The sequence below is a fragment of the Crotalus tigris genome, unplaced genomic scaffold (genome assembly GCF_016545835.1).
Source record: "Crotalus tigris isolate CLP2741 ecotype Arizona unplaced genomic scaffold, ASM1654583v1 scf7180000019817.510193, whole genome shotgun sequence".
In the NCBI taxonomy this organism is placed as follows: Eukaryota; Metazoa; Chordata; class Lepidosauria; order Squamata; family Viperidae; genus Crotalus; species Crotalus tigris.
Genome location: NW_024097726.1, coordinates 243,384 through 258,248, shown reverse-complemented (window position 1 = coordinate 258,248; position 14,865 = coordinate 243,384). Strand labels below are relative to the sequence as shown.

At 43.7% G+C, this 14,865-nt stretch overlaps 1 protein-coding gene across 1 annotated transcript; it reads left to right on the top strand.

The window, feature by feature from the left end:
• The first annotated feature begins 5,293 nt into the window (after positions 1-5,293).
• On the top strand, positions 5,294-11,759 carry LOC120317760. Its single transcript, XM_039364600.1, has 3 exons — positions 5,294-5,383; positions 6,324-9,389; positions 11,076-11,759. Exons 1-3 carry the CDS (start codon positions 5,294-5,296, stop codon positions 11,757-11,759), a joined length of 3,840 nt encoding a protein of 1,279 aa, XP_039220534.1.
• The last annotated feature ends 3,106 nt before the right edge of the window (positions 11,760-14,865 follow it).

Below are 14,865 nucleotides of genomic sequence, written 5' to 3'. Positions count from 1 at the left end.
TTGATCTTCCTTGTTTCTAAGTGGTATTTCTTGATTAGGTATTCTTTGGTCTTCTTGTTCTTCAGCTTCTTTTCTTTCATCTGCTCTAGCTTGCTTGCATGTGATCTTAACTTGCTGATCTTATTTTCTAGTCTAACCTTCCATTTTTGTGGTGCACTGTTTGTTTGTTTTTCTTCTTTGTTGATTTTGCATCCCAGGTATTCAGTTATAACTGCAGCTGTGCTGTACATTAGTTGGTTTGTTTCTTGCAGTGAATTGGTGCTTATACTTGATATTGCAGTATTTGCATCTTTTAATGCTTGTGCTAGCTGTTTCTTTGGAACAAGCTTCAATGCAGGCAGCCTTATTCTGTTGTTTTTGTGCTGTTCTAGATGCTCAGTTATTCTTTGTTTCAATTCTTTTATTTCTTTAGTTAGAGGGTTTTGTTCTTCCTGAGGAAGAGGTGCCTGGTTTCCAAATGAGAACAGTTGTATATCTCTGCTGGATTCCTTCACTGCCAACTCCCCCTGGTTTGCCTCTACATTCTGAATTACTTCTTGTAAGGCTTTGATTTCTTTGCCCTGGGTAAACCTTTGCAGTTCGTCCAATTCTGTTTCTGTAAATACTTTATTTCGTATTATAAATCGGCGTTGATCTGCTAGTCTCTGTTCTGTTATTTCTGATTCTGGATGTTGTTCTTTCCAGAACTGGTGCATTCGTTTTAGATATCCTCGTCTTGTTGGACTTGATCTGTAGTAACAGATCATTATTTCTTTGTTTTCCATCACTGTGTATCTGCGACGGGTAAACACCTTTTCTTCCAGTAGTTCTGCAGCTGCTGGCCCTGGTTGCTCAGCCAACAGTCCTGAGTCCTGTAACCCATTTTTCACCAGATATCCAGGAACTCCAATATCTAGCGCGGACCTTGTTAACCCGGGCGACGTCCGAGCCGGTATGGCATTCTGAAATTTACGTCTCACCATATTTTTTATGGGAGAGACACTCTTTGTCTGACTCCTCTGATGAGACCTGTCCAGTATGGTTGAACCTCTGGCATAGCTCTCATCTTCCTCAGAGTACACAAGCCCCACAACCACGTCAAGGTAGTGCCTCACTGGGTAATTATTATTATTATTATTATTATTATTATTATTATTATTATTATTATTATTATTGGATCATTGCACAGTCAGCCAGATGTTCAGACTGGATTTGGCATTTTCTCTACCTATCGAGTCCTTACCCAGGACCTGGGATAGGCAGATGTGGATGTTTGATGGTATTACAGATATCGTCGCAGGATGGAAGCAGTTCCTAGTAAGGCCGCCTTTTGCAATTGACTAATAGCGAATTTGTCAATGCCAATGGTGTTCAAGTGGTGCTCCAGTTGTTTTGGGATTGCACCCAAGGCGCCTATGACTATTGGTACTACCCTTGCTTGCTTTTGCCACAGTCTTTCTATTTCTATTTGTAGGTCTTTGTATTTTGTTAACTTCTCCAGTTCTTTCTCTTCTATTCTGCTGTCTCCAGGCACTGCCACGTCCACTATCCAGACTTTTTTGTCTTTGTTATCGACAATTGTTAAGTCTGGGGTGTTATGTTGCAGGTGCTTGTCTGTTTGAATTCTGAAGTCCCAGAGCAGTTTAATTTTATCATTTTCTATGACTTTCTCTATTTTATGATCCCACCAGTTTTTGCTTACAGGCAAATGATATTTTTTGCAGATCTTCTAATGCACCATTGTTGCTACTTTGTCATGCCACCGCTTGTAGTCAGTCTGTGCAATCCTCTTGCAACAGCTTACCAGGTGGTCCACTGTTTCTTCTGCTTCTTTGCATAGGCGGCACTTACTGTCTGTTGCTGTCTTCTCAATTTTGACTTTATATGCATTTTTCCTTAAGGCTTGGTCTTGTGCAGCCAGAATTAGTCCCTCGGTCTCTTTCTTCAATTTTCCTGCTCTTAGCCATTGTCAGGTCTTGTTAATATCTGCTTTCCCAGCTATTTTTTTAATGTATTGCCCATGTAGTGCTTTGTCTTCCATTGCCTCTATTCTGTTCTTCATTTGGTCTTTCTTGTAGGCCAGTTTGATCTCTCCAGTCGTCCTGATGTACTAATTTCAGTGCATCTTCATCATTGTTCTTCAGATATTCTTCCAAAGCCATTTTTTCTTCTTCAACCATCTGATGTACTTGTAGCATTCCACACCACCTATTTGCCTTGGTAGATAAAGTCTTTCAATGTCACTGCGTGGATGAAGGGCATGATTCATTGTCATTATTTTTCTGGTCTTCTATCCATTGCTTTTAGTTCTGCTTGAGTCCAGTCCACTATTCCAGCTGTGTACCTAATGACTGGAATTGCCCAGGTGTTGATTGCCTTTATGGTATTTCCTCCATTGAGTTTGGACTTTAAGATCTTCTTCACTCTCTTGATGTATTCACCTCTAATCTTTTTCTTGACTTCAGTGTGCTTGATGTTGTCAGCTTGAAGATACCCAAGTATTTGTAGTAATCTTCCTCATCCAGACTCTTAATGTTATTTTCGTGGGGCATCTTGATTCCTTCAGTTTTCACTACTTTTCCTTGTTTGATAGTAAGTGTGGCACATTTGTCCAAGCTAAACTCCATAACAATATCATTATTATTATTATTATTATTATTATTATTATTGTTGTTGTTGTTGTTGTTGTTGTTGTTGTTGTTGTTGTTAGATCAGCAGGTAGGAGGTTTTTGTCTTTTTGTTCTGGTTGCATGGGCTTCATATCCAACATCCTACAATCTCTATCTTCAATCTTTCTGACACTTATTGACGCTATAGGGCAGTGGTGGTGAAAGGGCACAGAAAGGGCACTCGGAGCCCTTTCTGTGGGCACACGTGATGTTGCCCCAGCCTTTCCTACCCCCACGACCCCTTCTTCACCAGCAGCCCCCCTGGAAGAGAGTCACCCCCGAGTGTAGCCCACATGGAGTGGCACAGCCAAGAACATGGAAGCCAGGCAGCATAGACAAAACTCTGCTCTCATGCCCCATCATGCACAGTTGATGCTGTGGAGTGCAGGCAGAGGGCGTGGCTGGGCTGGGTTGCCTGGGCAATCTGCGGTGGGCCGTGGAGGCAGTGAGTAGCCCTGTGGGCAGGCGGGGTGGGGGTGGGGCAGATGGTGGAATGGGGCGGGGCCAGTTTTTGGGCACTCGGTCTCTAAAAGGTTTGCCATCATTGCTATAGGGCATTACACACCAGAACAAGTAGGCACAAGTACATTTCCCCACCCCATGCCATCACTCTGCTAAACAACTAATTTCCACAACACTGTCAAACTATCTAGTATGATTGTATTACTATTATTCTCCTCATCTTTCCTATTACCTCTCTCCTTATTTTCTTATGATTATAATTTTGTTGCTTGTATCTTACAATTTATATTGTTTTATTTAGTATCCTAGTAAAGTGGTACCTGGAAAAATATTAATGGACTGACAACGAATGTGGGTAAAAAGCAGATGGCCCACCAAAGATTGTGTGTAAAAGGGAGGTTTGTTTTGCTTACAAGACAGCTCTTAAATTTAGGATGGCCAGACATCCTGTTCCCAGCTCTGCACATGATATATTACTAACTGCCTATCACATGGTGTAACTAAACTGCTTAACACTTGATATATTGCTGATTGCTAAAAGCATTCCAATGTAAATGAGGAGCTATCGATTATAGATCTGTCTAGTAGTTTTCTTATGTTAGAATAAGGACCTATAGAATGTAACCATGTGTGGAATGTGACCTGAAAATAACCCCCGCCTGAAGGGTTATAAAAATGGTCATCAATGTACAATCTGGGTTCAGAATCTTTAGCCACGATGGCTCTCTGAACCTGCGCAATAAACTTCCCTTCCCTTGAAAGAGCTGACTCAAGTCTTTCATTTCTACAACATTTTCTGGTGCATTGGCCGGGAAAGCTTTAGTGAGGCGATATTTCGCTGAGGACGGCTTGACCCTTCGGATCTGCTGGTAAGCCATCTCTGAACAATTCTCCAGGCGCCGTGGGGGTGTGTTTCCTCCAGGAGACAGCTGTGGCTTCTCAGCAGAGCTGACAGTACTGAAGGCCAGTCCAAGAACCCTTTGGGAAAGGAAAGGAAGTCTGAACCAACTCCTGGCCAGGACGGGTGTAACTACAAGGCAGGCAAGTATGTGTTTAAAGTAATGGTACCTATCTCATTTGAAGATAGAAGAGGGGGCCTGATCACTCCCCTGGACCCGGGACGGCGATCCTAAAGAAGTCCGTCTTAGGTTGTGTGGGTGGTTAAGCCAGTGCATTCCCTACTAGTGACCGCTGGAACGTCCGGCGCTGTAGGTCATTGGCAGTGTGTTAGGATGGGGGGGCGTAGTAGCGTTCCCAGCACCCCGCTGGAATGCATGTTAAAAGGATTTGATAATTATTTTAATCGTACCCAGTATAGGGTCCCTTACCCTAAAGTAACTAAGGATAGACTGAGGTATCTGTGTGAATATCAATGGCCCTTCATGGATGTGGGGTGGCCCCCAGAGGGAACTTTTAACCTTCAAATCATTGATAACCTAACCTCCCTGATAGCAGCAAATGAAGAAAAATATCCTAACCAATTTCAGCATATTGATCAGTGGGGGGATGCGGTTGCAGGACAGGCAGAGGATTTGTTGGAGTGTCAGGCTGAGATGGTTCGTTTGTGTGTGGCTAGACCCAAAGGAAAAAAGCTTCAAGTGCAAACTAAAAGAGTGAAGGATGTGAAGATTTCAGAAACCAAGGTGTCAGATGCTAAGAAGGAGATAAGGATGGAGGTAGAGGAGTTGATTCTCAGACCTCCTCCCTAAGTTCCACCTCTCTCCCCCTCCCCCCCAGTGCCGGCTGCGGCAGCAGCCGCTCTGCCGGAGGAAGGGCTGATTGCCCCTGCTGTGTCCGAAGAAAGGCAGCCAGCTGTGAGACGAAAACAGAAAGGGAAGCCGTCGGCCCCTACGGAGGAAAGGGAGCTACAGGAGACAGATTTCCCTTTGGAAGTTAGGGAGGAGCTGGGTGAAGAGGATGAGATAGAAAGCGATGCAGGAACGGCTGTGGCATCTGGCATTGTGACGCGAGCGGCTGCTGCAAAGGCTAAGGCTGTAAGACCTGAAGTGGTAGCTCCCTTGAGACAGGTGGACCAGGCAGTGCCAGATCAGCAGGGAGCCGTACAGATTAAGTCCATGTTCCAGTATGTTCCGTTCACTACGACGGATCTTTTGAACTGGAAGGAACATTTTGGCCCTTTGACTACTAAGCCGGCTGAAATGGCAAGCTTGTTTCAGACCATTATGCGCACCCATAATCCAACGTGGCAGGATGTGCAACAGTTGTTAGATACTTTGTTGACTCCTGAGGAAAAGGAGAAGTGGAGAACTGCGGTTAGGCAGTGTTTGAAGGATAGGTTGCCGGCTGTGCGGGATATACAGCCAGAGATGGAAGCCAGGGCACCAGAAAAGGACCCTGAATGGAATGCACAAAATCCAGCACATATGACTTTGTTAAAGGAATATCAGAATCTAGTGGTGGAGGCTCTTCGCAAGGCTGGAAAGCCTCCTGTGAATATGTCAAAACCCTCTTTAGTGATGCAGGAAGCAGATGAAAGTCCGGAAAGTTTCTTGCAGAGGTTGATTGAAGCTTATGAGCTTTATACACAGGTGGATCCAAGGAGTGCAGACAATGTGCGGATGTTGAATGAGAGATTCATAGCGCAGAGTTATGAAGATATAAGAAAGAAGTTGCAGAGGCTGGAGGGAGCATTAGGAAAGAACACTACAGAATTGTTGGAGGTGGCTAGGAAAGTGTTTGTTAATAGGGATAAGGTGGAAAAACAGGAAAGGAATGCTAGAATGCATAAGAAAACTGAGTTGTTGGCTGTGGCATTGCAAGGAGGGATTATGCTGGGACCTAATCAGTGTGCTAATTGTAAGGAGGAAGGGCATTGGCAAAGACAATGTCCAAAAAGGCAGATGCGAGGTAGAGGTTGGAGAGGAAGAGAAGGAAGAGGCCATGGAGGTGTTGGCAGTGGGCCCCCCATGCGCCCCACCTTCATGGGTAAAGGGCAGAGAGGGGCTCCAGGGAATGTAAGAGATGGTCTGAGGAATGGGAGAGATTGGAATAGAGACAGGGAGATTGAAGGAATTGGATTGGCAGGAACTAACTGGTCGGATTGACGGGGACCTGGCTTGGAGGAAGCCCCCCCCTGAGCCATTGGTTACTTTAAATATAGGGGGCAAACAGACAACGTTTTTGGTGGATACTGGAGCAGGCAGATCAGTTGTGAATAATCAAGTTGCTGAAATAGGACCCCATAAAATTCAGATTCAAGGAGTGTCAGGGGAGATTCTAGGGCGTTCGGTCTTACAGCCTGTCACATGTGTGTTTGAGGGCTCAAAGATTCAACACGAGTTCTTATTTGTCCCCAAATGTCCGGTTTCCATGCTAGGTAGGGACCTACTTAGCAAGCTAGGGGCCACTATTTCTTTTGATGAGGGACGACAAACACTTCAGATTAAACACCAGCCAGAGGCAATGTGGAGATTGATGGTTAACAGGACTGTGGAAGAGGAGGTTGTGGATGAGACATGGAGTGAGTTTGGAGTGCCGGGGCTGTGGGCTGAGGATAACCCCCCTGGTTTCGCAGCTCACCACCCCCCTGTGATTGTGGAAATGAAACCTTTAGCAATGCAGAGATCTTGCTCCAAGGAGGCTATAACTGCTATATATGAGAGCATCCAAAACTATTTAAAAGCAGGCATTTTGGTGCCCATCCAATCACCTTGGAACACCCCTATTTTGCCTATTAAAAAGCCCGATGGTTCCTTTCGACCAGCACAGGACCTAAGACTCATAAACTCCATAACTGTCACGATCCATCCTGTTGTGCCCAACCCCTACACGTTGTTGAGCTTGATTCCTCCAACTGCAAAGTGGTTTTCAGTTGTGGATTTGAAAGATGCTTTTTTCACGATTCCTATTCACAAGGCTAGCCAGCCGTTGTTTGCTTTTGAGTGGGAAAATCCAAATACTGGGCAAAAAGCACAGTATACCTGGACCAGGCTGCCACAGGGCTTTAAAAATTCACCTACCCTGTTTGGAACAGCCTTAGCAAAAGATTTACAGCATTTTGTGCCCCGACAGAGGGGTGACACGCTTCTGCAATATGTAGATGAAGTGCTGGTGACAGGCAGAACTGAAGAGACATGCTGGGAGAACACGGAATCCCTCTTACATTTATTGTTGAAGTGTGGCTATAGGGCTTCCAAAAAGAAGGCACAATTAGTCAGACGGAAAGTGAAGTATTTAGGGTATGAGATTGAGGAGGGGCATAGGGCTTTAAGCTGGGAGAGGAAACAAGCTGTGCTAGCTATTGCTGAACCCCTTAATATGCGGCAACTGAGGGGCTTTTTAGGTCTGGCAGGGTTTTGCAGGATATGGATACCAAATTTTGCTCTATTAGCAACACCTCTTTATTCAGCTACAAAAGGAGGTGATAGAGAACCTTTTGAATGGGAGGGAGAACAAAAGAATGCCTTTAGGGAAGTGAAACGAGCCCTCACATCAGCTCCAGCTTTAGCCTTGCCTAACTTAGAAAAGCCTTTCAATTTGTATGTTGATACCAGGAAGAATGTTGCCTTGGGGGTGTTAACTCAACAATTAGGACAGTGGCAACGCCCGGTGGCTTACTTATCTAAGCAATTAGATGGGGTTGCCCAAGGCTGGCCACATTGTCTGAAGGTTCTTGCTGCTATAGCAGTCCTTTTACAGGATTGTAATAAATTGACCTTCTCATGTCCCATAAGTGTCCACACCCCTCATGCAGTTCATTTTATCTTGGATAATAAAGGGCATTTGTGGATCAGCAGTCAAAGGCTTTTTAAGTATCAGGCGATGATGATTGAAAATCCTCAAGTGAAATTAGTGGTGTCTAACCGGCTAAACCCTGCCACCCTATTGCCCACAGAAGTGGATTCAGAACACAACTGCTTGCAAGTTTTGGAAACTGTATATTCAAGCCGTCCGGATTTATCTGATATTCCTCTTCAGGATGCTGCCCTGAATTGGTATACAGATGGCTCGAGTTACATGCAGGATGGGAGGAGGGTTTCTGGATATGCGATTGTGAATGATGAGGAAGTGGTGGAAAGTAGTCCGCTAGGAGCAAGCTGCAGTGCTCAAGTGGCAGAATTGTGGGCATTAATTAGGGCATTGGAAAGAGCTGAAGGGGAAACTTTAAATGTCTGGACAGATAGTAAATATGCTTTTTTGACTCTGCATGCTCATGAGGCTGTGTATAAGGAAAGGGGATTCAGGGATTCTGCGGGCAAACATGTGTTGCATGGACATTTGATCAAGCGACTTCTCGATGCTGTGCAGAAACCAGCAAAAGTTTCTGTGATGCATTGCAAAGGACATCAGCAAGGGGTGGATCGGGTGGCTCAGGGGAATAGAAGAGCTGACTTGGAAGCTAAGAAGGTGGCAATGAAAACAGGGCCCATTCCTGATCTGTCAATATGTGTGGCAATAGACAAAGGGGACTTGCCTCCTATCATTAAACCAACATACTCTCAGCAGGAGTGTGTGAAAGCAGTGAATGATCTCAAAGCTACTATTAGGGATGGGTGGTATCTTTTGCCTGATGGACGTATTTTTGTCCCTCAATCTTCAGCATGGGCTTTACTTCAGACAGCACATGAAACAACACACATGGGGAAAACTGGATTGGATGCTGCTATTGGGAGGGATTACTATGTACATGGGTCGGCTGGGATAGCTGCTCGAGTGGTTTCACAATGTGGCATCTGTGCTAAGGTCAATCCTCGACAAGGGCCCCTACTACCACCTGGGACCATACCTGTTTCTTACTTTCCTATGGACTCTGTCATGGTTGACTTTACAGACATGCCAAGATGTGGACTATACAAAGCTTTATTGGTATTTGTGGATAAATACACTGGCTGGCCAGAGGCTTTCCCTACAAAGACTAAACAAGCCAGGGAAGTGGCAAGACTATTGTTAAAAGAACTAATACCTCGTTTTGGTTGCCCGTCTTTTATTTCCTCTGATAATGGTCCTGAGTTTGTTCATCAAGTTAATCAAGCAGTGGCTACTGCTGTGGGATCCAAATGGCGGTTTCATTGTGCTTTTCATCCTCAGTCCGGTTCGAATTCTGAACGAATGAATCGCACACTGAAAGAGAAAATTACTAAGATCTGTGCTGAAAGTCACCTGAAATGGCCTGATGCATTGCCCTTAGCTCTCTACGCTGTGAGATGTGCTCCACGTAGACAATACAACCTATCCCCATATGAGCTGATGTTTGGGCGTCCTCCTACGCTGCTGAGAAGAAGTTTAGCTGGATGGCCTGATTTGGGCCATCAGGGGGGAGTATGGGCTCTGAAAATGGTGCAGGAACTGAATAAGCAAGTGGAAAAACTTAGGAATTATGCTGTTGAACAAACACCTCCTAAACTAATAACAAGATGTCATCCCTTTAAACCAGGGGATAGGGTGTGGGTGAAACATTGGAAACATGAACAACTGGAGGGGAGATGGAAAGGACCTTATGAAGTAATAATGGCCTCCCCTTTAGCAATAAAGATTGCAGAATCTAAATCTTGGATTCACTGGACCAGAGTTAAAGCAGCTGCAGAACCTCTGTGGACAGTGAACAGGGACCCCAAGGTTCCCACCAAACTCACTCTTAAACGTGTTTAGTATGTTTAAGGAATATTTTATTGTTTGTAAACCAGATATTGTATTAGCACAAGTGTATCCTGCACATATATCTACGGCTGTCTGGCTGAAATTCAACCCCCTGCTAAGCCACACCCGGAAGCTGGCTTTCTACGCACGGGAGAAGAAACGTTTAAGGAATATTTTATTGTTTGTAAACCAGATATTGTATTAGCACAAGTGTATCCTGCACATATATCTACGGCTGTCTGGCTGAAATTCAACCCCCTGCTAAGCCACACCCGGAAGCTGGCTTTCTACGCACGGGAGAAGAAAGGATGAAAGGCTTCCTTCTGCTTTTATATAGTACTATTGTTGCATGTAATAATGTTTGTCTTTCTAATTTAGGCCAATGGAGCAAGCCAGAAGAAGCTCCACGCATTATTCAATCTTATGCTATAGGCACAGGCACTTGTGAAGGTCACCCCCCTATTGGATTTTCCCCAGAATGCTGGAATGGTAGCTGGCCTCATCTTTGTCAATTTCCCCAAGCATTTGACAGAATAGTTAAAGAAGCCTGTATGACAAGACAACCTGTTAATCCCGAAGCCTGTCAGTATGTTGGGTATATTCTTAGGAAAGGCATATGTGTAAAGGCCCCATATAAGAAGCCTCCTCCTCCTGTTACTCTGGAGTGTGGGCCTCCCTTATTCTGGGGATGGGAGCGGGTCACCCTAGTCTCGCAGTTGAAGACGGGATGGAAGGGGACTTGCATCGTACATGTTATCCCGGTGGAATTTGGAGTAACTATCCAAAGACCCCCGAGGAAGCGCCCAGAGAGAAAGCGAAGTAAAAGGTCCCAGCAGAATAAGGATATGCCCCATCCATTGGAGTCAAGGATGCAATATAATTTGTGGGTCCAATTGGCTAAACTAGCCAACACAACTGATTTTTGCCTTTCTGAAGCATATGACATGGAGAATCTGCTGTCCACATGTTTAATACCCGTATGTGTTCCTGTCACAGCAGCCAAGGAGTTCAGTCACCACGAGTTTAAAGAACATATAGGCTATGAAACAATGTACAGCTGGGGTCACATTTCCAAGTTTCTACCCACTGATGCTTTAGCTTTACATACTCCTAACGTAGCCATTCCAGAAGACTTACAATGTGCACATATCACGGGGTGTGAGCAGAATACACCTTCACCTCATTGCCTGAAAGTGAGCCAAGAAAGGCTAAATTGCACATCTTTCCAAACAATGTCTTTTGGGTATGCAAACATATGGTTACCTAAAGGGTGGTTCTTCACTTGTGGGAAAGACACTTTCAATTATATTCCTGCCAACATAAGCACATCATATTGTTGTCTAAGCAGACTGACTACCTTTCTACCAGACCACCTCCCCTAACACCACACGATACAAAAGGGCCGAGTTACTAACAGAGGATTGTGAGTCATCCCGCACTCTTCTAAATGCAGCAGAATACAATGCTTTGGCTGTCTCATTAGTGGGAGTTCCTGCACTTGATCTGAGGGCCCATGTCAATATAAATTCTGTGGCCTGCAACTTGGCTAAAACTATAAATGCCACTTCAATAGCCTTGTCTGCCATCAATCAGGAGATGATAGAATTACGCAAGGCCATTTTGCAAAATAGGGCAGCCATCGACTATCTTTTACTTCGCCAACATATGGGATGTGAGGCCTTTGAGGGGATGTGTTGTTTTAACCTCTCAGATCAATCCCCCGTCATAAATAAACAAATCAAAGTACTCCATAAAATGGCCTCAGAGCTGCAAATAGATTCCCTGGGAAATTGGTGGAGTAGCTTATGGTCTTGGCTCCCAATAGGCCTTATTGGAAACATCATAAGAGCAGTAATCATTTTTATGGCTATTCTAATCAGCAGCTGTTGTCTTCTGCAATGTACCTTTTCAATGATGCACAACATAACACTACCTAAACGAGTGTCCCTGCTTGCAGAGAGAAAAGCTACAGCTCAGGTTATGGCTATGTGGGAATTCCAGAGACAAGAGTATAACAACATACATACCTCAGACCCCAGTGTTACAGAATGAAACTTATCTGCATGGATGAGATAAGTCTCATCAGGGGGGAATAAAGTGGTACCTGGAAAAATATTAATGGTCTGACAACGAATGTGGGTAAAAAGCAGATGGCCCACCAAAGATTGTGTGTAAAAGGGAGGTTTGTTTTGCTTACAAGACAGCTCTTAAATTTAGGATGGCCAGACATCCTGTTCCCAGCTCTGCACATGATATATTACTAACTGCCTATCACATGGTGTAACTAAACTGCTTAACACTTGATATATTGCTGATTGCTAAAAGCATTCCAATGTAAACGAGGAGCTATCGATTATAGATCTGTCTAGTAGTTTTCTTATGTTAGAATAAGGACCTATAGAATGTAACCATGTGTGGAATGTGACCTGAAAATAACCCCCGCCTGAAGGGTTATAAAAATGGTCATCAATGTACAATCTGGGTTCAGAATCTTTAGCCACGATGGCTCTCTGAACCTGTGCAATAAACTTCTCTTCCCTTGAAAGAGCTGACTCAAGTCTTTCATTTCTACAACACTAGTATGACTTATGTGGATTGTTTATTAATATCCCATGATTGATGTTGTATCTTATGATTATGATGAATATATTTTTACAATGGCTATGATCATGATTTATCACTTATTGCTTTTATGTACACTGAGAGCTTATGCACCCGAGACAAATTCGTTGTGTGTCCAATCACACTTGGCCAATAAAGAATTCTATATACCAGTGATGGTGAACCTTTTAGAGATCGAGTGCCCCAAAACTGGTCCTGTCCCTGCTCCACCCCTGCCCCGCCTGCCTGCAGGGCCACTCACCACCTCCAGGGCCCGCCACAGATCGCCCAGGCAGCCAAGCCACATCATTGTGGCTATGCCCTCTGTCCACGCCCCACAGCATCAACTGTGTGCAATGCGGTGTGAGGGCAGAGTCTTGTCTACGCTGCCTGGCTGCCATGTCCTTGGCTGCGCTGCTCCATGCAGGCCACGCTCGGGGATGACTCTCCTCCAGGGGGGCTGCTGGTGAGGAGGGGGTCACGGGAGGAGGCAAGACTGGGGCAACAGCATGTGTGCCCACAGAAAGGGCTCCAAGTGCCGCCTCTGGCACGCGTGCCATAGGTTCGCCACCACTGCTATATACTATTCTATATATTCTATATTATGCAGTCTTTGTCTTTTCATTTACAATTCTTTTTTCACTGTGTTGTTCCAAAGGTTTGTTTGTTTTTTCCAAAAGGCACCGTCCTGGACTTTCTTGTGTTTTTTATTTTCGTTTTGAAAATGTTTCATTTCCAATCCAAGAAGCTTCTCCAGTGCTAACTGACTGGTGGGGAATGGAAGAATTTATATTCTTTGCAGTCATCTGTTCTGAAGACTTCAGATGATTGCACAAAAAATATAAACACTTTCCCCACCAGTCAGTTAGAACTGAAGAAGCTTCTTGGATTAGAAGTGAAATGTTTTCAGAGGAAAAAGAACAAGAAAGCCCAGTTGCCTTTAGGGGGGGGAAAAGCACCTTTGGAAACAACCATGATCTGGATGATTGAGGCCCTCCATAGACATTCTCAATACATAGTACCTACACCAGTGATCCTCAACCTTTCTAATGCCGTGACCCCATAATACAGTTCCCCATGTTGTGGTGACCCCCAAGTGGGTGTGGCCACCAATAAGAGGGAGTAGGACAGCTAGGGAAAAGGGAAAAAAATGGGGGACAGCATGGTTTGGCGACCCCGTGAAATGGTCATTCGACCCCAAATGGGGTCCCGACCCACAGGTTGAGAACCACTGACCTACACAGATATATTTTTGACCCTTCTTAAAACTTTATTGGCCATATCAATGCAATTGAACCAATATCGATGGGGTTTCTTGAGTCTCACACATTGAAATATGAATCAAATTTGAGGTTGCTTAGCTAGTCACAGTATGGCTCAATGAGTGATGTGGTGCCATATGCTACTACAGACCTGGAAGGGCCATTGTTGATTACAGAATTTTAGTAACTTTTTGAAAAGATTAATCAGACATTTGATCAACCTTAAGGAAAATGTGATTTCTGATGGCCTTGTGAATTTGTAATTGAACTGCCAATGAAGCAATTTCAAAAATCCTCCCCCCAACCTGTAATTCCAACATTTCCTGGTGATGTCCTATGTAACCAACCAGGTCCAATCCTAAGTATAACAACAGATATTTGGGGATGTCAAGACATAAGGTCCACTGCTATATTTTTCCATCTGATGCAGATGCAGAAGTTGCAAGATTCACATCACTATGTCATGATATGTCCCCTCTTAACATTTAGTGTAATGAATTGTAATTGAAGGGCCTCTTTATATATACATACATTTATATGTATGTGTATGTATACATATATGTGTACATGTGTATCCATGTCTGTGTGTCTCTATATATGTGTCTCTGTATCCACATCCAATGGAACACTCACAGTTTTTTCCCAGATATTTTCATTCTTGGTGGTCCTTCCTTGTATAAGAAAGAGCTCTACATCCTTTTCTATTATCTCTGCTAAATTTCACCTTTGGTTTTCTTGCAAAAAGCCACACTTCTAATATCAAACCAAATCAAATCACTTTTGATTAAAGTAATTTGTCACCATATACTTTGAATAAAGGATGAGGTATCAGGAAGAATACATTTTGTTTCACTACAATTTCCTTATTATTAATTAACCGGATAATAAGTTACAGTACAAATAGTCGGATGGATAGAGAGTCAGCACAAAACTTTTTAAAAATAACATTATATGTACCAGTTTTAAAACATCCAGAAACACTAAATTTCATACAACCCTAACCAATCCAAAACTGAAACCTTATGATAACTGTGTTAAATACATGTTTCTCTCAAAATGGATAGATACTCAGATTCTTATACATTCAAAATAAGAAAGGGCTAGGTTAAGAGAATGGTTGAAAACATAGCAACCTGAACACTTATTTTGCAATGGGTACTCATAGGAAATGTCAGAAATCATAATAATCTTCCATAAATCCTCTTCTGACAGAAATATCTACTTCTATATGTACCTCTAGACAGCAATCAGATGTTCTATTCTTGTTTGGCAGCCATTTAATATAGTGAGAAATA

Coding starts and splice junctions, on each gene's coding strand:
- LOC120317760 (XM_039364600.1), top strand. CDS start 5,294: ATGCGCACCCATAATCCAACGTGGCAGGATGTGCAACAGTTGTTAGAT. Junction 5,384..6,323: donor AGGAGAAGTGGAGAACTGCG/GTTAGGCAGTGT, acceptor CATAAAATTCAG/ATTCAAGGAGTGTCAGGGGA. Junction 9,390..11,075: donor ATTTGGGCCATCAGGGGGGA/GTATGGGCTCTG, acceptor CCTTTCTACCAG/ACCACCTCCCCTAACACCAC.